General features: G+C 43.1%; 1 protein-coding gene across 1 annotated transcript in view; it reads left to right on the forward strand.

Annotated features, from left to right (window-relative positions):
• Positions 1-23,226, forward strand: part of syndig1l (synapse differentiation inducing 1-like) — a 99,276-nt gene extending 76,050 nt beyond the window's left edge. The window contains exons 3-4 of the mRNA XM_046299031.1: positions 2,465-2,602; positions 22,687-23,226. Coding sequence (XP_046154987.1) covers positions 2,465-2,602; positions 22,687-22,845 — 297 coding nt within the window. The 3' untranslated portion in view covers positions 22,846-23,226. The remainder of the gene's footprint in view (positions 1-2,464; positions 2,603-22,686) is intronic.
• The last annotated feature ends 1,798 nt before the right edge of the window (positions 23,227-25,024 follow it).

Below are 25,024 nucleotides of genomic sequence, written 5' to 3' on the forward strand. Positions count from 1 at the left end.
ACACTGGAATCTACCCCACACACTGGACTCTACCCATATAGTGGACTCTACCCACACACTGGACTCTACCCACATAGTGGACTCTACCCACACACTGAACTCTACCCAACACACTGGACTCTACCCAACACACTGGACTCTACCCCACACAGTGGACTCTACCCTTATAGTGGACTCTACCCAACACACTGGACTCTACCCCACACACTGGACTCTACCCCACACACTGGACTCTACCCCACACACTGGACTCTACCCCACACACTGGACTCTACCCTTATAGTGGACTCTACCCCACACACTGAACTCTACCCACACACTGGGCTCTACCCACACACTGGGCTCTACCCACACAGTGGACTCTACCCAACACACTGAACTCTACCCCACACACTGGACTCTACCCCACACACTGGACTCTACCCCACACACTGGACTCTACCCCACACACTGGGCTCTACCCACACACTGGGCTCTACCCATACACCGGGCTCTACCCACACAGTGGACTCTACCCTTATAGTGGACTCTACCCACACACTGGACTCTACCCACACAGTGGACTCTACCCACACAGTGGACTCTACTCACACACTGGACTCTACTCACACAGTGGACTCTACCCACACAGTGGACTCTACTCACACACTGGACTCTACCCACACACTGGACTCTACCCACACACTGGACTCTACCCACACAGTGGACTCTACCCTTATAGTGGACTCTACCCACACACTGGACTCTACCCACACAGTGGACTCTACTCACACACTGGACTCTACCCACACACTGGACTCTACCCACACACTGGACTCTACCCACACACTGGACTCTACCCACACAGTGGACTCTACCCTTATAGTGGACTCTACCCACACACTGGACTCTACCCACACACTGGGCTCTACCCACATCGTGGACTCTACCCACACACTGGGCTCTACCCACATCGTGGACTCTACCCACACACTGGGCTCAACCCATACACTCGCAAATACCTACTTATATGTACATAGCTACTTCAATTACCTGATACCCACACACCGGACTCTAACCACACACCGGACTCTACCCACACACTGGACTCTACCCACACAGTGGACTCTACCCCACACACTGGGCTCTACCCACACACTGGGCTCTACCCACACACCGGGCTCTACCCACACAGTGGACTCTACCCTTATAGTGGACTCTACCCACACAGTGGACTCTACCCACACAGTGGACTCTACCCACACAGTGGACTCTACCCACACAGTGGACTCTACTCACACACTGGACTCTACTCACACACTGGGCTCTACCCACACAGTGGACTCTACCCACACAGTGGACTCTACTCACACACTGGACTCTACCCACACACTGGACTCTACCCACACAGTGGACTCTACCCTTATAGTGGACTCTACCCACACACTGGACTCTACCCACACACTGGACTCTACCCACACACTGGACTCTACCCACACACTGGACTCTACCCACACACTGGACTCTACCCACACAGTGGACTCTACCCTTATAGTGGACTCTACCCACACAATGGACTCTACCCACACAGTGGACTCTACTCACACACTGGACTCTACCCACACACTGGACTCTACCCACACACTGGACTCTACCCACACAGTGGACTCTACCCTTATAGTGGACTCTACCCACACACTGGACTCTACCCACACACTGGGCTCTACCCACATCGTGGACTCTACCCACACACTGGGCTCTACCCACATCGTGGACTCTACCCACACACTGGGCTCAACCCATACACTCGCAAATACCTACTTATATGTACATAGCTACTTCAATTACCTGATACCCACACACCGGACTCTAACCACACACCGGACTCTACCCACACACTGGACTCTACACACACACTGGACTCTACTAACCCTGCACATCGACTCAGTACAGGTACTTCCTGTATATAGCCGTGTTATTACCTGGTACTTCCTGTATATAACCATGTTTTTACTTGGTACCCCTGCACATCGACTCAGTACAGGTACTTCCTGTATATAGCCGTGTTATTACCTGGTACTTCCTGTATATAACCATGTTATTACCTGGTACCCCTGCACATCGACTCAGTACAGGTACTTCCTGTATATAGCCGTGTTATTACCTGGTACTTCCTGTATATAACCATGTTTTTACCTGGTACCCCTGCACATCGACTCAGTACAGGTACTTCCTGTATATAACCATGTTATTACCTGGTACCCCTGCACATCGACTCAGTACAGGTACTTCCTGTATATAACCATGTTATTACCTGGTATAGTTTAACTATATCAATGAGAGACCCCTGACAGTTTCTCTCTCCCCTCTTCCCCTCTTTCAGACGGACGGCTCCAGCGACAGTGAGGACAACTTCATCATGTTATATAGAGTATGTGAACTGTAATGGCGGTGAACTAATATTTACAGTGTTGGTCTCTTTCAGACGGACGGCTCCAGCGACAGTGAGAGTGAAGATAACTTCATAATGATCCCACCCAGAGACCATCTGGGCCTGGCCATCTTCTCCATGTTATGCTGCTTCTGGCCCCTGGGCATCGCTGCTTTCTACTTCTCCCAGGGGGTAAGCAGGACACACAAACACACACTAACACACACACACACTTTATTCACCACCCTTCCTGGGGTTACAGTTTCCTTTTTAGCACTTTGGAACTATATTCACAAGTGTGCAGTGAATTTTCAAAACTCTAAGTACGAAAAAACTACCTTCAAAACCATTGATTTTACATAAACAAAATGTTGGTAGATATCGTTCACAAGCATTGATCCAAAATATACATTTACTGTGAAATATAATCAGTACATTGGTTTAATCACCGAAAGACTACATCATTGAACTAAATAGAGAAGATTTCATTAACAACAACTTAATCTATTAACAAATCCAATGTTTCTATTATTATCCTTTGAATGTAGTATGCTACAATACTGTAAATTACAGTACATTACACTGGTTTCACATTAGGTAATACACTGAACATCAACATTCCATAATTGAGGACATATTTCACAATGTAATCAAATTATAGAAATAATTTTTAGCAGCCAATAGTTTGCATCAAGCCTGTCTTGAGTACTTGGCCATAGGTTCTGGTCTAAATCTGTGGGGGTGGAATCGTTTAGCACAGCGATTCCAATCCTGAAATAGGTCTTGATTGAAATCATTGCATCCCTCGTCCATGGCTTGAAGGAGGGTGTCACGCTCATGGGAATGGCAATCATACATCTTCCACCTATACTGTAATCGTGTATTGTATTTTAAAGTATTGTATTGTACTTATGTATTGTAGTGGCCATGTACATGGCTCAGTTCATAACAGCATGGCACAAGCAACACCAGAGTTGTGGGTTCAATTCCCAGTGGGGTCTCATACCAAAATGCTTGGACTGTTGTCACTTTGGATTAAAGTGGCTGCTACGTAAATTACATATATTGCAGTACTGTAATGTCCTATATTACAGTATTACAGGACTGTAATGGCCTATATTACAGTATTACAGGACTGTAATGACCTATATTACAGTATTATTACAGCTTTTACACCTGCATTGTTTGCTGTTTGGGGTTTTAGGCTGGGTTTCTGTACAGCACTTTGAGATATCAGCTGATGTACGAAGGGCTATATAAATAAATTTGATTTGATTTGATTTGATATTACAGGACTGTAATGTCCTATATTACAGTATTACAGGACTGTAATGTCCTATATTACAGTATTACAGGACTGTAATGTCCTATATTACAGTATTACAGGACTGTAATGGCCTATATTACAGTATTACAGGACTGTAATGACCTATATTACAATATTACTGGACTGTATTGGCCTATTTTATGGTATTACAGGACTACATTGGCCAACTCAATTTTAGTAAAGCATACTTTTTATGTTTCTACTTTACATACATACATTTTCATTATGTAGTTCTCAAAATCTATCTGTGATTTTTTTTAGAATTCAAGGCACACTTAACCAGCATGGCTACCACAGCATTCTGCAGTGATACGCCATCCCATCTGGTTTGCGCTGGGTGGGACTATCATTTGTTTTTCAACAGGACAATGACCCAACGCACCTCTGGTCTGTGTTTGGCCTATTTGACCAAGAAGGAGAGTGATGGAGTGCTGCATCAGATGATCTGGCTTCCACAATCACCCAAACTCAACCCAATTGAGATGGTTGGACCGCCGAGTGAAGGAAAAGCAGTCAACGAGTGCTCAGAATATGTGGGAACTCTTTCAAGACTGTTGGAAAAGCATTCCAGGTGAAGCTGGTTGAGAGAATCCCAAGAGTGTGCAAAGCTGTCAAAGGCAAAGGGTGGCTACTTTGAAGAATCTAAAGTCCCAAATATATTTTGATTTGTTTAATGATTCATATGTGTTATTTCATAGTTTTGATCTCTTCACTATTATTCTACAATGTAAAAATAAAGAAAAACTCTTGAGGTGTTTCCAAACTTTTGATTGGTACTGTAGGTATTCCTATTGTTCAGGTGGGTGAGGGCAATGTGGAGTGCAATGCTCTGAGTATGTGTCCTGGTATTCTGTCTGGCCCCGCGGCCTTTGCGAATGTTAACCTGTTTAAAGGTCTTACCGTGTGATCACAGAGCCATCTGGAACAGCTGGTGCTCGCATGCATGGTTCAGTATTGTTTGCTTCGTTTAGCTTGTCTGGTAATTTTGCATGGCTGGGCAGCTCGCGGCTGGGCTTCCTTTTGTAAGCTGTGATAAGGTGCAAGCCCTGTCACATCCATCGAGTGTCAGAGCCGGCGTAGTAGGATCTTAGTCCTGTCTTGACACTTTGCCTGTTTTATGGCTGTTCCAAGTTTGTAGCAGGATATCTTATAGGCATACGGATTAGTGTCCAGCTCCTTGAAAGCAGCAGCTCTAGCCTTTAACTCAGTGCTGATGTTGCCTGTAATCCATGGCTTCTGGTTGGGATATACGTGCGGTCACTGTGGGGAAGACATCATCGATGCACTTGTTATTGAAGCCGGTGCCTGATGTGATAACCTCCTCAATGTTCTCAGATGAATCCCGGAACATATTGCAGTCTGTGCTAGCAACACAGTCCTGTAGTTTAGGATAAGTGGGAAACTTGGTCAGTTGTACAACAATGCCTTCAGCTGAAATGTGCATTTAACCCAACCAACCCCTCTGAATCAGAGAGATGCGGTGGCTGCCTTAATCGACATCCACGTTTTTGGTGCCCAGGGAACAGTAGGTTAACTGCCTTGCTCAGAATGACAGATTTGAACGTTTACAGCTCGGGGATTCGATCCAGCAACCTTTCGGTTACTGGCCCAACGCTCTAACCGCTAGGCTACCTGCTTAGAATTCCTGCTTAGAATTCCCTTCATTGCGTGTCACTGGTAATTCCTGTTTGAGTTTTTGCTTGGAAGAATGAATCAGGACGATATAGAGTTATGGTCATATTTGCGGGGGGGGGGGCTTTGTGTGTGTTTCTCTGTGTGGAGTGAAGGTGGTGTATATCTGATCGATATCTGATCGACTTACCCCGGCAACAGTTCCCGTCCCAGTACCTCAGATTCACGTACCCATGGCAGTTAACCCTCTGGCTGAACCTCGTCTTCCACCTCCCCAACGGTTCTCGGGTGATCCAAGTGCTTGTAAAGGGTTTCTCACCCAATGTTCTCTCTCCTTCGAGCTGCAACCCTCGTCGTTCTCCACCGACCGGTCTAAGATCGCATATATCATTACCCTGCTGTCGGAAAAAGCCCTGGCCTTTTTTTTTTACATTTTGACAGGAAAATTGTCCAATTCACACACTTATCAAGAGAACATCCCTGGTCATCCCTACTGCCTCTAATCTGGCAACTCATTCAAACTTCTTAGGGCTGCAATCCCGTTAACGGGATCGATATGACAATAGCCACTGAAAGTGCAGGGCGCCAAATTCAAAACAACAGAAATCTCACACTTAAAATTCCTCAAATATACATGTATTTTATACTGTTTTAAAGGTAATCTTGTTGTTAATCCCACACAGTGCCCTATTTCAAATAGGCTTTACAGCAAAAGCACCACAAACGATTATGTTAGGTGACCACCAATTTACAGAAAAACCCAGCCATTTTTCCAGCCAAAGAGAGGAGTCACAAAAAGCACAAATAGAGATAAAATTAATCACTAACCTCTGATGATCTTCATCAGATGACACTTATAGGACTTCATGTTACACAATACATGTATGTTTTGTTCAATGAAGTGCATATTTATATGTTAAAAAATCTCAGTATACATTGGCGCATTATGTTCACTAGTTCCAAAAACATCCGGTGATATTGCAGAGAGCCACATAATTTTACAGAAATACTCATTATAAATGTTGATGAAAATACAATTCTTAGACATGGAAATATAGATACCTCTCCTTAATGCAACCGCTGTGTCAGATTTCAAAAAAACTTCCCGGAAAAAACAAACCATGCAATAATCTGAGACGGCGCTCAGAAAAATAAAAAAAATTATCCGCCATGTTGGAGTCAACAGAAATCAGAAATAACATTATACATATTCCATTAACTTTGATGATCTTCATCAGAATACACTCCCAGGAATCGCAGTTCCACAATAAATGCTTGATTTGTTCGATAATGTCCATTATTTATGTCTAAGTAGCTACTTTTTTTGCGTGTTTAGTACACATCCAAATACTCGTGCAGGTCCAGCCGAACGTCGGACAAAAACTTCAAAGAGTTATATCACAGGTCGAAGAAAATTGTCAAACTAATTATAGAATCAATCTTTAGGATGTTGTTATCCTAAATCTTTAATAACGTTCCAACCGGAGAATTTCTATATCTGTAGAGAAGCAATGGACCGCAGGTCGCTATCATGTGAAATGAGCATGACCAGGACCTGGCTCTCTGCCAGACCACTGACTCAAAGAGCTCCCATCCGGCTACACAACATAATAGAAGCCTCATTCAAGTTTCTAAAGACGGTTGACATCTAGTGGAAGCCCTAGGAAGTGCAACTTGATCCATATCCCACTGTGTATTCAATTGGAGCTGGGTTGAAAATCGACCAACCTCAGATTTCCCACTTCCTGTTTGGATTTTTTTCTCAGGTTTTTGCCTGCCATATGAGTTCTGTTATACTCACAGACATCATTCAAACAGTTTTAGATACTGCAGAGTGTTTTCTATCCAATACTACTAATACTATGCATATATCAGCAACTGAGACTGAGGAGCAGGCCGTTTACTCTGGGTACCTCTGAGCACCTTTCATCCAAGCTACTCAATAATGCCCCTGCAGCCATAATACGTTTTAAACGCAAATGCTTGTTTGTAAATTATGTCTGAGTGTTGGAGTGCCCCTGGCTATCCGTCAATGAAAATACATGAAAAATTGTGCCATCTGGTTTGTTTAATATAAGGAATTGTTTATGATTTGTACTTTTACTTTTAATACTTAGGTACATTTTCGCAATTCCGTTTACTTTTGATACTTAAGTATAGTTTAACCCAAATATTTTTAGACTGTTACTCAAGTGGTATTTTACTGGGTAACTTTCACTTGAGTCATTTTCTATTAAGGTATCTGTACTTTTACTCAAGATTGGACAATTTAATACTTTTTCATCCACTGCACACACATGTTACCTGGACACATCAGTGCTTTATACTTCTCAGGGCTATAACACTGCCAGGCTGTTGATGGCCAAGTCCATCTCAAGTGTGAAGTCTTATTAACGAAGGCTAAACATCCAGTCTCCTCATCTGTTTGTGTGACCACGGAACTTGGCAGGCAGACGGAACTTGGCTGTCTGTGAATTATTTTAGCAGCTTATTTAGTTCTCCCTCAGTAATTATAGGAAATTATCTAGTCTAATGATTAGAGATGTGTTTAGAGATGGCTGATTCCTTCAGCCTGTCAATCTATTGTGAGTGAAGCAGCAGGAGAGGGGCATGGCAGGAGTAGGGCATTTTTTTACCTCTACATGATCGGTAGAACACCGCGGGATGGTTGAGCTTACGTAGGCTAATGCGATTAGCGTGAGGTGGTAAGTAACAAGAACATTTCCCAGGACATAGACATATCTGATATGAGCAGAAAGCTTCAATTCTTGTTAATCTAACTGCACTCTCCAATTTACAGTAGTTATTGCAGTGAAATAATACCATGCTATTGTTTGAGAAGAGGCACAGTTTTGAGCTTGAACAGTTCTAATAAACTAATGAGGCACATTTGGGCAGTCTGATACAACATTTTGAATAGAAATGCAATGGTTCATTGGATCAGTCTAAAACTTTTCACATACAATACTGCCATCTAGTGGCCAAAATCTAAATTGCGCATGGCCTGGAATAATACCTTATGGCCTTTCTCTTGCATTTCAAGATGATGGTACAAAAAACTGTCTTTGTATTGTCTTTTACCAGATCTTAATATTATATTCTCCTACATTCATTTCACATTACCACAAACTTCAAAGTTTTTCCTTTCAAATGGTATCAAGAATATGCATATCCTTACTTCAGGTCCTGAGCTACAGGCAGTTAGATTTTAGTCAAAAATTGGAAAAAAAAGTTCAGATCCTTAAGAGGTTTTTAATATACAGTGCCTTGCGAAAGTATTTGGCCCCCTTGAACTTTGCGACCTTTTGCCACATTTCAGGCTTCAAACATAAATATATAAAACTGTATTTTTTGTGAAGTATCAACAACAAGTGGGACACAATCATGAAGTGGAACGACATTTATTGGATATTTCAAACTTTTTTAACAAATCAAAAACTGAAAAATTGGGCGTGCAAAATTATTCAGCCCCCTTTTGCTGCGATTACAGCTGTAATTCGCTTGGGGTATGTCTCTCTAGTTTTGCACATTGAGAGACTGACATTTTTTCCCATTCCTCCTTGCAAAACAGCTCGAGCTCAGTGAGGTTGGATGGAGAGCATTTGTGAACAGCAGTTTTCAGTTCTTTCCACAGATTCTCGATTGGATTCAGGTCTGGACTTTGACTTGGCCATTCTAACACCTGGATATGTTTATTTTTGAACCATTCCATTGTAGATTTTGCTTTATGTTTTGGATCATTGTCTTGTTGGAAGACAAATCTCTGTCCCAGTCTCAGGTCTTTTGCAGACTCCATCAGGTTTTCTTCCAGAATGGTCCTGTATTTGGCTCCATCCATCTTCCCATCAATTTTAACCATCTTCCCCGTCCCTGCTGAAGAAAAGCAGGCCCAAACCATGATGCTGCCACCACCATGTTTGACAGTGGGGATGGTGTGTTCAGGGTGATGGGCTGTGTTGCTTTTACGCCAAACATAACGTTTTGCATTGTTGCCAAAAAGTTCAATTTTGGTTTCATCTGACCAGAGCACCTTCTTCCACATGTTTGGTGTGTCTCCCAGGTGGCTTGTGGCAAACTTTAAACAACACTTTTTCTGGATATCTTTAAGAAATGGCTTTCTTCTTGCCACTCTTCCATAAAGGCCAGATTTGTGCAATATACGACTGATTGTTGTCCTATGGACAGAGTCTCCCACCTCAGCTGTAGATCTCTGCAGTTCATCCAGAGTGATCATGGGCCTCTTGGCTGCATCTCCGATCAGTCTTCTCCTTTTATGAGCTGAAAGTTTAGAGGGACAGCCAGGTCTTGGTAGATTTGCAGTGGTCTGATACTCCTTCCATTTCAATAGTATCACTTGCACAGTGCTCCTTGGGATGTTTAAAGCTTGGGAAATATTTTTGTATCCAAATCCGGCTTTAAACTTCTTCAGTATCTCGGACCTGCCTGGTGTGTTCCTTGTTCTTCATGATGCTCTCTGCGCTTTTAACGGACTCTGAGACTATCACAGTGCAGGTGCATTTATACGGAGACTTGATTACACACAGGTGGATTGTATTTATCATCATTAGTCATTTAGGTCAACATTGGATCATTCAGAGATCCTCACTGAACTTCTGGAGAGAGTTTGCTGCACTGAAAGTAAAGGGGCTGAATAATTTTGCACGCCCAATTTTTCAGTTTTTGATATGTTAAAAAAGTTTGAAATATCCAATAAATGTCGTTCCACTTCATGATTGTGTCCCACTTGTTGTTGATTCTTCACAAAAAATACAGTTTTATATCTTTATGTTTGAAGCCTGAAATGTGGCAAAAGGTCGCAAAGTTCAAGGGGGCCGAATACTTTCGCAAGGCACTGTATATTTGTGATCCCTGAGGGAATTGAACCCAAAACCTTTCCTAAACTTGTTAGCGCCACACTCTTACTGAGACACTCAGGACCACTCCACATAGTTACCTTCTTCAAGGTGCAAATTAACTGATAAATACTTGAGAAGAATTAAACGTCAAGCTACCAGGAACCCATTATCCTCCAGTGCCACCATATTCCAGAACTGCAACCTACCTGGAGTGTCCTGAGGCACAACCTACCTGGGAGTGTCCTGAGGTACAACCTACCTGGGAGTGTCCTGAGGTACAACCTACCTGGGAGTGTCCTGAGGTACAACCTACCTGGAGTGTCCTGAGGTACAACCTACCTGGAGTGTCCTGAAGTACAACCTACCTGGAGTGTCCTGAGGTACAACCTACCTGGAGTGTCCTGAAGTACAACCTACCTGGAGTGTCCTGGGGTGCAACCTACCTGGAGTGTCCTGAGGTACAACCTACCTGGAGTGTCCTGAGGTACAACCTACCTGGAGTGTCCTGAGGTACAACCTACCTGGAGTGTCCTGAAGTACAACCTACCTGGAGTGTCCTGAGGTACAAGGTGTCAAGTGCTCAGAGACATGGCCAAGGTCAAGAAGTCTGAAACACGACCACCACTGAATAATATTCACAAGTTGAAGAGTCGGGATTGGGTAAAGAAATACCTGAAGACAGGTTTTTTTGTTTTGTTTTATGGACATATGAAATGAGAGTGACTCTTGATGGACCAGATGGATGGGCCCGTGGCTGGATCAGTAATGCACACAGGGCACCACTTCAAGTCAGGCGTCAGTAAGGTGGAGGAGGGGTGCTGGTATGGACTGCTTTCATTAAGGATGAGATAGTCTGACCTTTTCGGGTTGAAGATGGACCGAAACTCACCTCCCAAACTTACTGCCAGTTTCTGGAAGATTCTTTCTTCAAGAAGTGGTACAGGACGAAGTCCTCAGCATTCAAGAAGGCCATGCTCTTTATGCAGGACAATGCTCCATCACATGCATCCAAGTACTCCACTGCTTGGCTAACCAGCAAGGACCTCAAAGATGCCCCAATAATAACCTGGCACCCTTCCTCACCTGACTAAAATCATATTGAGAACTTGTGGGCCCTTCTCAAACGTGAGAATTAAAGTGAGGGAAGACAATAGACTTCTTTGAACAGCATTTGGGAGGCTGCGGTTGCTGTTCCAACGAAAGTTGATCGTAAACAGATCACAAGTTCAAACAGGTGCCATTAATACAGGTAACGAGTGGAGGACAGAGGAGCCTCTTAAAGAAGAAGTTACAGGTCTGTGAGAGCCAAAAATCTTGCTTGTTTGTAGGTGACCAAATACTTATTTTCCACCATAATTTGCAAATAAATTCATTAAAAATCCTACAATGTGATTTTCTGGATTTCCTCCCCTCATTTTGTCTGTCATGGTTGAAGTGGACATATGATGAAAATTACAGGCCTCATCTTTTTAAGTGGGAGAACTTGCACAATTGGTGGCTGACTAAATACTTTTTTGCCCCACTGTACAGACAGACAGACAGACAGACAGACAGACAGACAGACAGACAGACAGACAGACAGACAGACAGACAGACAGACAGACAGACAGACAGACAGACAGACAGACAGACAGACAGACAGACAGACAGACAGACAGACAGACAGACAGACAGACAGACAGACAGACAGAAATAAAGGTAAAAAATAAACAGATACATGCAGGCAGTCACACACAAAACACTGGGATCAACCTGGTGGACACAAAAACACTGGGATCAAACAATCTATATGGACACACAAACACTGGGATCAACCTGTCTCCTTGGACACACAAACACTGGGATCAACCTATTCCTTGGACACACAAACACTGGGATCAACCTTTTCCTTGGATCCAAAAACACTGGGATCAACCTTCTCTAAACATTCACAAACACTGGGAAATACACAATGGACAAACAAACACATTTCAACCTTTCTCCTAGTACCACAAACACTGGGATCTGTCTCCCCTCACCACAAACCACATAAAACATGGGCTGGTGAGGAAAACAACCTCATCCTCTTTTTTTCTTCTATGTGTGCAGATTTATCTGTCTCCTAAACATTTCTGCCACAAGTCCAGGGAATAGTTTCTGTCTGTCTCCTCAAAACCACTCATTCCCATATAGGGCAACTGGTCTAACGTCAGCCACTATTATAGGTAGTAGGGTGGTTTGTGCAGACTCTCACCAGTCAGAAATTCATAGTACATTCAGAGAAGATGATGAGATGGTGGTCTGTAGAAAATGACATGGAAAGTCAGAAAAAAAGTAACCAGCTATTTCTTGGTGGTCTGTCTCCTGAACCAGAACAGCCACTAAATAAAGTAAAAAATAAACAGAAGTCACTTGAACCCAGTCTGGCACAAATAGAAGATTCATATGGTAGACAAACCTATAAACAATCCATATACACACATCATTAGTACCAAGATCAATATTCTTTTACAATGTATTTATAGGTCTCCTTTTTTCTTTTATCCCAGGCTTCATCTAAAAATTCAGCAAACGGAAATACACAATGGACAAAAAAAACACATTTCAATTTCCCACATAGTACCAGGGTATATCTGGTGGTCTGTCTCCTCACCACTCAGCCACATAGTACCAGGGTATATCTGGTGGTCTGTCTCCTCACCACTCAGCCACATAGTACCAGGGTATATCTGGTGGTCTGTCTCCTCACCACTCAGCCACATAGTACCAGGGTATATCTGGTGGTCTGTCTCCTCACCACTCAGCCACATAGTACCAGGGTATATCTGGTGGTCTGTCTCCTCACCACTCAGCCACATAGTACCAGGGTATATCTGGTGGTCTGTCTCCTCACCACTCAGCCACATAGTACCAGGGTATATCTGGTGGTCTGTCTCCTCACCACTCAGCCACATAGTACCAGGGTATATCTGGTGGTCTGTCTCCTCACCACTCAGCCACATAGTACCAGGGTATATCTGGTGGTCTGTCTCCTCACCACTCAGCCACATAGTACCAGGGTATATCTGGTGGTCTGTCTCCTCACCACTCAGCCACATAGTACCAGGGTATATCTGGTGGTCTGTCTCCTCACCACTCAGCCACATAGTACCAGGGTATATCTGGTGGTCTGTCTCCTCACCACTCAGCCACATAGTACCAGGGTATATCTGGTGGTCTGTCTCCTCACCACTCAGCCACATAGTACCAGGGTATATCTGGTGGTCTGTCTCCTCACCACTCAGCCACATAGTACCAGGGTATATCTGGTGGTCTGTCTCCTCACCACTCAGCCACATAGTACCAGGGTATATCTGGTGGTCTGTCTCCTCACCACTCAGCCACATAGTACCAGGGTATATCTGGTGGTCTGTCTCCTCACCACTCAGCCACATAGTACCAGGGTATATCTGGTGGTCTGTCTCCTCACCACTCAGCCACATAGTACCAGGGTATATCTGGTGGTCTGTCTCCTCACCACTCAGCCACATAGTACCAGGGTATATCTGGTGGTCTGTCTCCTCACCACTCAGCCACATAGTACCAGGGTATATCTGGTGGTCTGTCTCCTCACCACTCAGCCACATAGTACCAGGGTATATCTGGTGGTCTGTCTCCTCATCACTCAGCCACATAGTACCAGGGTATATCTGGTGGTCTGTCTCCTCACCACTCAGCCACATAGTACCAGGGTATATCTGGTAGTCTGTCTCCTCATCACTCAGCCACATAATACCAGGTTACAATCCAATACAATTACATATGCAAATACATTTAAAGATGAACTCAAACTCATTAATGTTACAACATATCCCTGATCTGACCTGTTTCAATACGCAGAGACACTATCCCTGATCTGACCTGTTTCAATATGCAGAGACAATATCCCTGATCTTACCTGTTTCAATACACAGAGGCAATATCCCTGATCTGACCTGTTTCAATACGCAGAGACAATATCCCTGATCTGACCTGTTTCAATACACAGAGACAATATCCCTGATCGTACCTGTTTCAATACACAGAGACAATATACCTGATCTGACCTGTTTCAATACGCGGAGACAATATCCCTGATCTGACCTGTTTCAATATCCCTGATCTGACCTGTTTCAATATCCCTGATCTGACCTGTTTCAATACACAGAGACAATATCCCTGATCTGACCTGTTTCAATACACAGAGACAATATCCCTGATCTGACCTGTTTCAATATCCCTGATCTGACCTGTTTCAATACACAGAGGCAATATCCCTGATCTGACCTGTTTCAATAGAGACAATATCCCTGATCTGACCTGTTTCAATACGCAGAGACAATATCCCTGATCTGACCTGTTTCAATAGGTAGAGACAATATCCCTGATCTGACCTGTTTCAATACGCAGAGGCAATATCCCTGATCTGACCTGTTTCAATACACAGAGGCAATATCCCTGATCTTACCTGTTTCAATACACAGAGGCAATATCCCTGATCTGACCTGTTTCAATATCCCTGATCTGACCTGTTTCAATACACAGAGACAATATCCCTGATCTGACCTGTTTCAATATCCCTGATCTGACCTGTTTCAATACACAGAGGCAATATCCCTGATCTGACCTGTTTCAATAGAGACAATATCCCTGATCTGACCTGTTTCAATACGCAGAGGCAATATCCCTGATCTGACCTGTTTCAATACGCAGAGACAATATCCCTGATCTGACCTGTTTCAATACACAGAGGCAATATCCCTGATCTTACCTGTTTCAATACACAGAGGCAATATCCCTGATCTGACCTGTTTCAATACACAGAGGCAATATCCCTTGCTTTTACATAGGTTATGCCTAATATATCTCTCACACACCAATTCACCCTTAATCAAACAAAAGGTTCTCATTTTGGGTTTATGATAAATCCCCTCCGACCATTTTTTTTGTCATATTGCATCAACGGTTATTTTTTAATCATGTCTATGTCAACCTTCATTTGGTTTTTGTACAGATATTCACAGTCAGACTCTTGGAAAAGGGTCAGACCTTTCAGTTGCTCAGGCTCCTCCCCCTATGGTCAATTCCATAGAACAACTGTATTAGCTAGTCTGGCAGTTGGCATATCCATCAGTCTATTCCAATGTCTCACCATTACACACCTTCCATCTCACCTCACAGGGTTCCCAGCCCGTGTCCCCTGTTATTGCAAATATAGGTTCAAACTTGTGGACTTGTGGACACCCAAAATAATAATAACGTACTGCTCTGTTATGGACGCGTTAGTTTTAGAGATACCTCTTAGCACCCCACGCTCCTGCTAAAGAATCAAATCAAAGTTTATTCATCACGTGCTCCGAATACATCAGGTATTTCACCTTAAAGTGAAATGCTTAATTACAAGCTCTAACCAATTAGTGCAAAAAAAAGGTATTAGGTCCAGATTAGAACACACGCATGTCTGATACTGTTTAGAATACGTAGCATAACCAATATCTCGTCTGTCTCAGGGCTGGCTTCATCCATATTCCATTGGAGAGACAATGGCCCTCGGCAGTAGGCTAATTGAACACATACAATACACCCTCTCCATCAAAGTGCTCTGGACGATTATAGTATGACTGCATGATCAATACTTGTAGCCGGGGTACGCAGATAACTGTGTGTGTGTGTGTGTGTGTGTGTGTGTGTGTGTGTGTGTGTGTGTGTGTGTGTGTGTGTGTGTGTGTGTGTGTGTGTGTGTGTGTGTGTGTGTGTGTGTGTGTGTGTGTGTGTGTGTGTGTGTGTGTGTGTGTGTGTGTGTGTGTGTGTGTGTGTGTGTGACTGCATCATCAATACCTAGTCAGGGATGCAGATCACAAACTAACCTCAGGCAGCCACAGAGACCCAATAATAAATGGATGATAGAATCTCTATGTACACTGTGATGTCTGCAAGAGGTGAACATCAATACAACATGCATTGTAAGTATTCACGAGAGACGTAGATGGTCTAATGCAATACAAATCTGTGTGTTCAACTGGAGAAGCTGAAATGCAATAATACAATCTACCTGCAGTGAAGCCTCTCAACATTTATGTTACATTCATTCATCTAGCAGACACTCCCAAACTAGAGCAACCCACAGGAGAAACCAGGATCAAGCACCCTGTAACCAGCTCTGCAATGATTGTTTGAAAAAGAGAGATACTTTGAACTGAGTTTCATTTTCAATTAATTGAAAATGAGGCATAGCAAACTGAGGAAATCAGTCAATTGAAATACATTCATTGGGCCCTAATCTATGGATTTCAAAAGACTGGGCAGGGGTTCAGCCATGGGTGGGCCTGGGAGGGCATAGGACCACCCACTTGGCAGACAGGCCCACCCACTGCTCAGATGAGAAGAGAGGGAGGAGAGAGGGAGAGAGGGAGGGAGGGAGGATGGAGAGAGGGGGAGAGAGGGAGAGATGGAGAGAGGGAGGAGAGAGAGAGGAGAGCCGGATCCAAAATGGAGATGTATGGGTAAACCATTTCTCCAATCTTTTTGGCTCTATAACAAAGAACAAACAGCAAAAACATACACATGATCAAACACAAATCTTAGAATCAACTATTAAAAATAACCCACTGGATTCTCCACTGGATTCTCCAATTACCTAGAATGAGCTACAGGACAAAATAAAAACCCTCCTACCCAAAAAGGCCTGTGGTGTTAATGGTATCCTTAATGAAATGGTCAAATATACAGACAACAAATTCCAATTGGCTATACTAAAACTCTTTAACATCATCCTTAGCTCTGGCATCTTCCCCAATATTTGGAAGGACTTATCACCCCAATCCACAAAAGTGGAGACAAATTTAACCCCAATAATTACTGTGGAATATGCGTCAACAGCAACCTTGGGAAAATCCTCTGCATGATCATTAACAGCAGACTCGTACATTTCCTCAGTGAAAACAATGTGCTGAGAAAATTTCAAATGGACTACAAAATATTCTCTCTCTCTCTCTCTCTCTCTCTCTCTCTCTCTCTCTCTCTCTCTCTCTCTCTCTCTCTCTCTCTCTGTTTACTTCTCAAAAATATTATGTATCTGTGACTAGTAGCTCTAAGTATTATGTATCTGTGACTAGTAGCACACACACACACACACACACACACACACACACACACAAACACACACACACACACACACACACACACACACACACACACACACACACACACACACACACACACACACACACACACACACACACACACACACACACACACACACACACACACACACACACACACACACACCGTCCATTCACTGTGTCCCTCTAAGCCTGACACTCAGCATTGTAATTCTGTCCACAGGGAGACCAGCCTCACGCTACAACATAATTATGAATCTGAAGCCGAGCTACGGATTGATTAATCAATTACATGCTGTTTAAGAAACGGCTTCATTAAAGAAATTCAATTAGGGCCTTTATTGTGTGGGTCCACTGCCCTTCAACATTGATCAGACCCCTGCCTGTCTGTGTGTGTGTGTGTGTGTGTGTGTGTGTGTGTGTGTGTGTGTGTGTGTGTGTGTGTGTGTGTGTGTGTGTGTGTGTGTGTGTGTGTGTGTGTGTGTGTGTGTGTGTGTGTGTGTGTGTGTGTGTGTGTGTGTGTGTGTACCAAATAAAGATATCTGCTGTCACATTAAAACTCTAGTCTAAAAACCCCTAGAGTCTATTGGTTGCACGGGTGCGTCAATCCCTATCAAAATTCATCAGTTTCGCCTCCCGAGTGGCACAGCGGTCTAAGGCACTGCTTTGCAGTGTTGCGGTGTCACTACACCCTGGGGTTTGAGATTGACAGGACAGAATTTGGCCAAATTTGACCGCAGTTTTTTATGACCCAGTTTTTGACTATATCAGTCATTTGAGTGACATTCATTTTCCTCAGCAAAGTCATATGCCCACAACTTTCACTTTCTATGCCAGGGTTTAGGAAAATATAACTATGAGCTTCAGTAGCATCACATCTGGGGCCATGATGACCTAATGTTACCTCACAATAAATCAACAGAACACAGTTACCTGACAGGCTTTAGATCTCCAGCGTGATAATTAATTATTTCCAACCTTACACATTATTCACTGACTGCATTATCAGGGCTACACATGATTTGCTAACAGCATTATCAGGGCTACACATTATTTGCTAACTGCATTATCGGGGTTAACACATTATTCGCTGACTGCATTATCAGGGCTAACACATGATTCACCGACTGCATTATCAGGGCTAACACATTATTCGCTAACTGCATTATCAGGGCATACACATTTTTCACCGACTGCATTATCAGGGCTAACACATTATTCGCTGACTGCATTATCAGGGCTAACACATGATTCACCGACTGCATTATCAGGGCTAACACATTATTTTCTGACTGCATTATCAGGGCTAACACATTATTTGCTAACTGCATTATCAGGGCTAACACATTATTCGCTGACTGCATTATCAGGGCTAACACATTATTTGCTAACTGCATTGTCAGGGCTAACATTTTTCGCTGACTGCATTATCAGGGCAAACACATTATTTGCTAACTGCATTATCAGGGCTAACACATTATTTGCTAACTGCATTATCAGGGCTAACACATTATTTGCTAACTGCATTGTCAGGGCTAACACATTTTTCGCTGACTGCATTATCAGGGCTAACACATTATTTGCTAACTGCATTATCAGGGCTAACACATTATTTGCTAACTGCATTATCAGGGCTAACACATTATTCGGTGACTGCATTATCAGGCTAACACATTACTGCATTATCAGGGCTAACACATTATTCGCTGACTGCATTATCAGGGCTAACACATTATTTGCTCACTGCATTATCAGGGCTAACACATTATTTGCTCACTGCATTATTAGGGCTAACACATTTTTCGCTGACTGCATTATCAGGGCTAACACATTATTTGCTAACTGCATTATCAGGGCTAACACATTATTTGCTAACTGCATTATCAGGGCTAACACATTATTCGGTGACTGCATTATCAGGCTAACACATTACTGCATTATCAGGGCTAACACATTATTCGCTGACTGCATTATCAGGGCTAACACATTATTTGCTCACTGCATTATCAGGGCTAACACATTATTTGCTCACTGCATTATCAGGGCTAACACATTATTCGCTGACTGCATTATTAGGGCTAACACATTATTTGCTGACTGCATTATTAGGGCTAACACATTATTTGCTGACTGCATTATTAGGGCTAACACATTATTTGCTCACTGCATTATTAGGGCTAACACTTTTGTTTCATACATCAAATGTGTTGAGAGCCAGAAGACCTAACTCTACTTGTATTGGTCAGTAAGCACTACACCCAACGAAGCTAATAGAATAATATAAGAGTCATGGCATACAAAATCAACAAACAAAAAAACAACTCAAAAGTATGGTTCTAAAACACAAATGAAAAGATCAACTTTAGACAGCCAACTAATTCCACTGATGGAAGTGAAGATAAAATGTTTATTTTCAGCTTTCAGGAAGGGAAATCTAACTGTTCAGGAAGGGAATTCTAACTGTTCAGGAAGGGAATTCTAACTGTTCAGGAAGGGAATTCTAACTGTTCAGGAAGGGAATTCTAACTGTTCAGGAAGGGAATTCTAACTGTTCAGGAAGGGAATTCTAACTGTTTAGGAAGGAAATTCTAACTAACATGGGTATTTTATTTTAAAGAACAGTTAGGTTATTTCTATGCCTTGGCATAGATTCTACAAGTGTCTGGAACACAATAGGAGGGAAGCAACACTGACAATCTAAAATTCTAACAATCTAACATTCTAACATTCTGTCAGAACACAGGTCTAACGTTGTAACATTTTACATGTCCTGATAGTCTAACATTCTATGTGTTCTGTCAGTCTACCGTTATAACATTCTATGTGTTCTGACAGTCTAATATTCTATGTGTTCTGACATTCTAATATTCTATGTGTTCTGACAGTCTAACATTCTAACATTATATGTGTTCTAACATTCTAACATTCTATGTGTTCTGACAGTCTAACGTTCTAACATTCTATGTGTTCTGACAGTCTAACGTTCTAACATTCTATGTCTTCTGACAGTCTAACATTCTAACATTCTATGTGTTCTGACAGTCTAACATTCTAACATTCTATGTGTTCTGTTAGTCTAACATTCTACGTTGATGGTGATGGAAAACACTGTCTCAGGCGCCACTCCAGAATCTCTTAGAAGTGTTCAATTGGGTTGAGATCTGGTAACTGAGACGGCCATGGCATATGATTTATATCGTTTCCGTGCTCATCAGATCATTCAGTGACCGCTCGTGCCTTGCAGAGGGGGGGCCATTGTCATCCTATAGCCAAAAGAATGGGCAAGCTTTTTTATAAATTTTTATGCTTTGCATAATGGGGTGTTAATTGCTTAGGAATTGCTCAGGAACCACAGCTGTGTGAAAGCACCTGCTTTCAATATACTTTGTATCCTTTATTTACTCAAGGGTTTCGATTATTTTGGCAGTTACCTGTATCACACAAGGCTTGACTACTCCTAATTGGCAGTTTTCAAATCTTATGTTCCAAGACTTGTTTAGTCCTACCTACCATTTTCACATGTCTTACATCATATGACAAGACTCCTAACTGCCATTTTCACATGTCTTACATCATATGACAAGACTCCTAACTACCATTTTCACATGTCTTACATCATATGACAAGACTCCTAACTGCCATTTTCACATGTCTTACATCATATGACAAGACTCTAACTGCCATTTTCACATGTCTTACATCATATGACAAGACTTCTAACTGCCATTTTCTAACATGTCTTACATCATATGACAAGACTCCTAACTGCCATTTTCACATGTCTTACATCATATGACAAGACTCCTAACTGCCATTTTCACATGTCTTACATCATATGACAAGACTCCTAACTGCCATTTTCACATGTCTTACATCATATGACAAGACTCCTAACTGCCATTTTCACATGTCTTACATCATATGACAAGACTCCTAACTGCCATCAGGGTTTCGATTTTCACATGTCTTACATCATATGACAAGACTCCTAACTGCCATTTTCACATGTCTTACATCATATGACAAGACTCCTAACTGCCATTTTCACATGTCTTACATCATATGACAAGACTCCTAACTGCCATTTTCACATGTCTTACATCATATGACAAGACTCCTAACTGCCATTTTCACATGTCTTACATCATATGACAAGACTCCTAACTGCCATTTTCACATGTCTTACATCATATGACAAGACTCCTAACTGCCATTTTCACATGTCTTACATCATATGACAAGACTCCTAACTGCCATTTTCACATGTCTTACATCATATGACAAGACTCCTAACTGCCATTTTCACATGTCTTACATCATATGACAAGACTCCTAACTGCCATTTTCACATGTCTTACATCATATGACAAGACTCCTAACTGCCATTTTCACATGTCTTACATCATATGACAAGACTCCTAACTGCCATTTTCACATGTCTTACATCATATGACAAGACTCCTAACTGCCATTTTCACATGTCTTACATCATATGACAAGACTCCTAACTGCCATTTTCACATGTCTTACATCATATGACAAGACTCCTAACTGCCATTTTCACATGTCTTACATCATATGACAAGACTCCTAACTGCCATTTTCACATGTCTTACATCATATGACAAGACTCCTAACTGCCATTTTCACATGTCTTACATCATATGACAAGACTCCTAACTGCCATTTTCACATGTCTTACATCATATGACAAGACTCCTAACTGCCATTTTCACATGTCTTACATCATATGACAAGACTCCTAACTGCCATTTTCACATGTCTTACATCATATGACAAGACTCCTAACTGCCATTTTCACATGTCTTACATCATATGACAAGACTCCTAACTGCCATTTTCACATGTCTTACATCATATGACAAGACTCCTAACTGCCATTTTCACATGTCTTACATCATATGACAAGACTCCTAACTGCCATTTTCACATGTCTTACATCATATGACAAGACTCCTAACTGCCATTTTCACATGTCTTACATCATATGACAAGACTCCTAACTGCCATTTTCACATGTCTTACATCATATGACAAGACTCCTAACTGCCATTTTCACATGTCTTACATCATATGACAAGACTCCTAACTGCCATTTTCACATGTCTTACATCATATGACAAGACTCCTAACTGCCATTTTCACATGTCTTACATCATATGACAAGACTCCTAACTGCCATTTTCACATGTCTTACATCATATGACAAGACTCCTAACTGCCATTTTTCAAACCCACAATCCATGATGAGCTTTTCCACAGTTCTATTGTGTTTCCAAGGCGATATCTCACTCATCTCTCTCCTCTGTTTCCTTCTTCCAGACCAGTAAGGCGGTGACGAAGGGCGACTTCCCGCTGGCGAGCATCGCGTCCCGGAGGGCACTGTTCCTAGCGGCCCTTTCCATCACCATCGGGACAGGGGTCTACGTTGGGGTGGTGGTGGCCCTCATCGCCTACCTCTCCAAGCCTGGACACGTATAGCAGCGCCTGACCTCCCGGACCAGACCACCGGGGAAAAGCAGGACAGCTAGGAACTGTCTCTTCCTGGAATGGAACACTGCCACTGGCATGGAAACTTTTTGGGGACATATTCCTCCTTCTCCCTCCATCCCTCCATCCCTCCGTTCTTCTCCTGGACAACCAGAGGAACCACAGAAGAGGAAAGGAAGGATGAACCACCACTCTCAATGAACACGGCTAATGCCATGTTAAAACTGCCCCTCTTCAGAACATAACAGAGCTCCTGACAATGGAAACAGTTTTTGGGGCATGTTTCTCTGTCATCCATAAATCTGTCTATCCTCCCCCTTTAGCTTCCCTACGGGTGGTCCCCGTCAGCAAAGATTAGATGAACAGACTCAGAAGGGCAAGGCAGGAAGGGAGGAGGAGGAGGAGGAGGAGAGCAAGGCAGGAAGGCAGGAGGAGGAGAGCAAGGCGAAACCAGTACAGACTGAAAACAGACATATTTCCCTGGGAAAAGTTACCTGAGTGAAGTTGAGGAGAGAATTGAGTTCTGCCGTTCCGCTGTTCTGCTCCGTTGTCTTCACCCCCCTGTAGGGTGTTTGAACTCTGCTGTGTTCCTCCAACATTCTACAAACCATTACAGAGACAGACAGGGGGGGGGGGACAGACATGGAAAAACATGGATGCCAATTACTGAGACTTTAGGGAATTGAGGAACTTCGAGGGGCCCCAGTGTCTGGAGGACTCACTGAAAATACAAGCCGAAACACTAAAAACCTTGAGTTTTCTTCTAAACAGGGTTTGAAAATGTTGTCTCTTTGGATCCCCTGCTACTGACTGATTATCACGTTTTTTAAATATACCATCAAATGCTTCTTCATTTTGCCTGGGTCAAAGGCCTAACGCTGGTTGTTTCTCCGTCAACATGAAGACCCTCGTCTGAGATCCTTTGAAGAGAGAGAGAGAGAGAGAGAGAGAGAGAGAGAGAGAGAGAGAGAGAGAGAGAGAGAGAGAGAGAGAGAGAGAGAGAGAGAGAGAGAGACACAGAGAGAGAGAGAGAGAGAGAGAGAGAGAGAGAGAGAGAGAGAGAGAGAGAGAGAGAGAGAGAGAGAGAGAGAGAGAGAGAGAGAGAGAGAGAGAGAGAGAGAGAGAGACAGAGAGAGAGAGAGAGAGAGAGAGAGAGAGAGAGAGAGAGAGAGAGAGAGAGAGAGAGAGAGAGAGAGAGACAGAGAGAGAGAGAGAGAGACAGAGAGAGAGAGAGAGAGAGAGAGAGAGACAGAGAGAGAGAGACAGAGAGAGAGAGAGAGAGAGAGAGAGAGAGACAGAGAGAGAGAGAGAGAGAGAGAGAGAGAGAGAGAGAGACAGAGAGAGAGACAGAGAGACAGAGAGAGAGACAGAGAGAGAGACAGAGAGAGACAGAGAGAGAGAGAGAGACAGAGAGACAGAGAGAGAGACAGAGAGAGACAGAGAGAGAGAGAGAGAGACAGAGAGAGAGACAGAGAGAGACAGACAGACAGACAGACAGACAGACAGACAGACAGACAGACAGACAGACAGACAGACAGACAGACAGACAGACAGACAGACAGACAGACAGACAGACAGACAGACAGACAGACAGACAGACAGAGAGAGAGAGAGAGAGAGAGAGAGAGAGAGAGAGAGAGAGAGAGAGAGAGAGAGAGAGAGAGAGAGAGAGAGAGAGAGAGAGAGAGAGAGAGAGACAGAGAGAGAGAAACACAGAGAGAAACACAGAGAGAGAGTGATAGAGAGAAACAAAGAGAGAGAGAGAGAGAGAGAGAGAGAGAGAGACAGAGAGAGAGAGAGACAGAGAGAGAGAGAGACAGAGAGAGAGAGAGACAGAGAGAGAGAAACACAGAGAGAAACACAGAGAGAGAGAGACAGAGAGGAGAGAGAGAGAGAGAGAGAGAGAGAGAGAGAGAGAGAGAGAGAGAGAGAGAGACAGAGAGAGAGAGAGAGAGAGAGAGAGAGACAGAGAGAGAGACAGAGAGAGAGAGAGAGACAGAGAGAGAGAGAGAGAGAGAGAGACAGACAGACAGACAGAGAGACAGAGAGACAGAGAGAGAGAGAGAGAGACAGAGAGAGAGAGAGAGAGAGAGACAGAGAGAGACAGAGAGAGACAGAGAGAGAGAGAGAGAGAGAGAGAGAGAGAGAGAGAGAGAGAGAGAGAGAGACA

Source organism: Oncorhynchus gorbuscha, linkage group LG14, assembly GCF_021184085.1.
Source record: "Oncorhynchus gorbuscha isolate QuinsamMale2020 ecotype Even-year linkage group LG14, OgorEven_v1.0, whole genome shotgun sequence".
In the NCBI taxonomy this organism is placed as follows: Eukaryota; Metazoa; Chordata; class Actinopteri; order Salmoniformes; family Salmonidae; genus Oncorhynchus; species Oncorhynchus gorbuscha.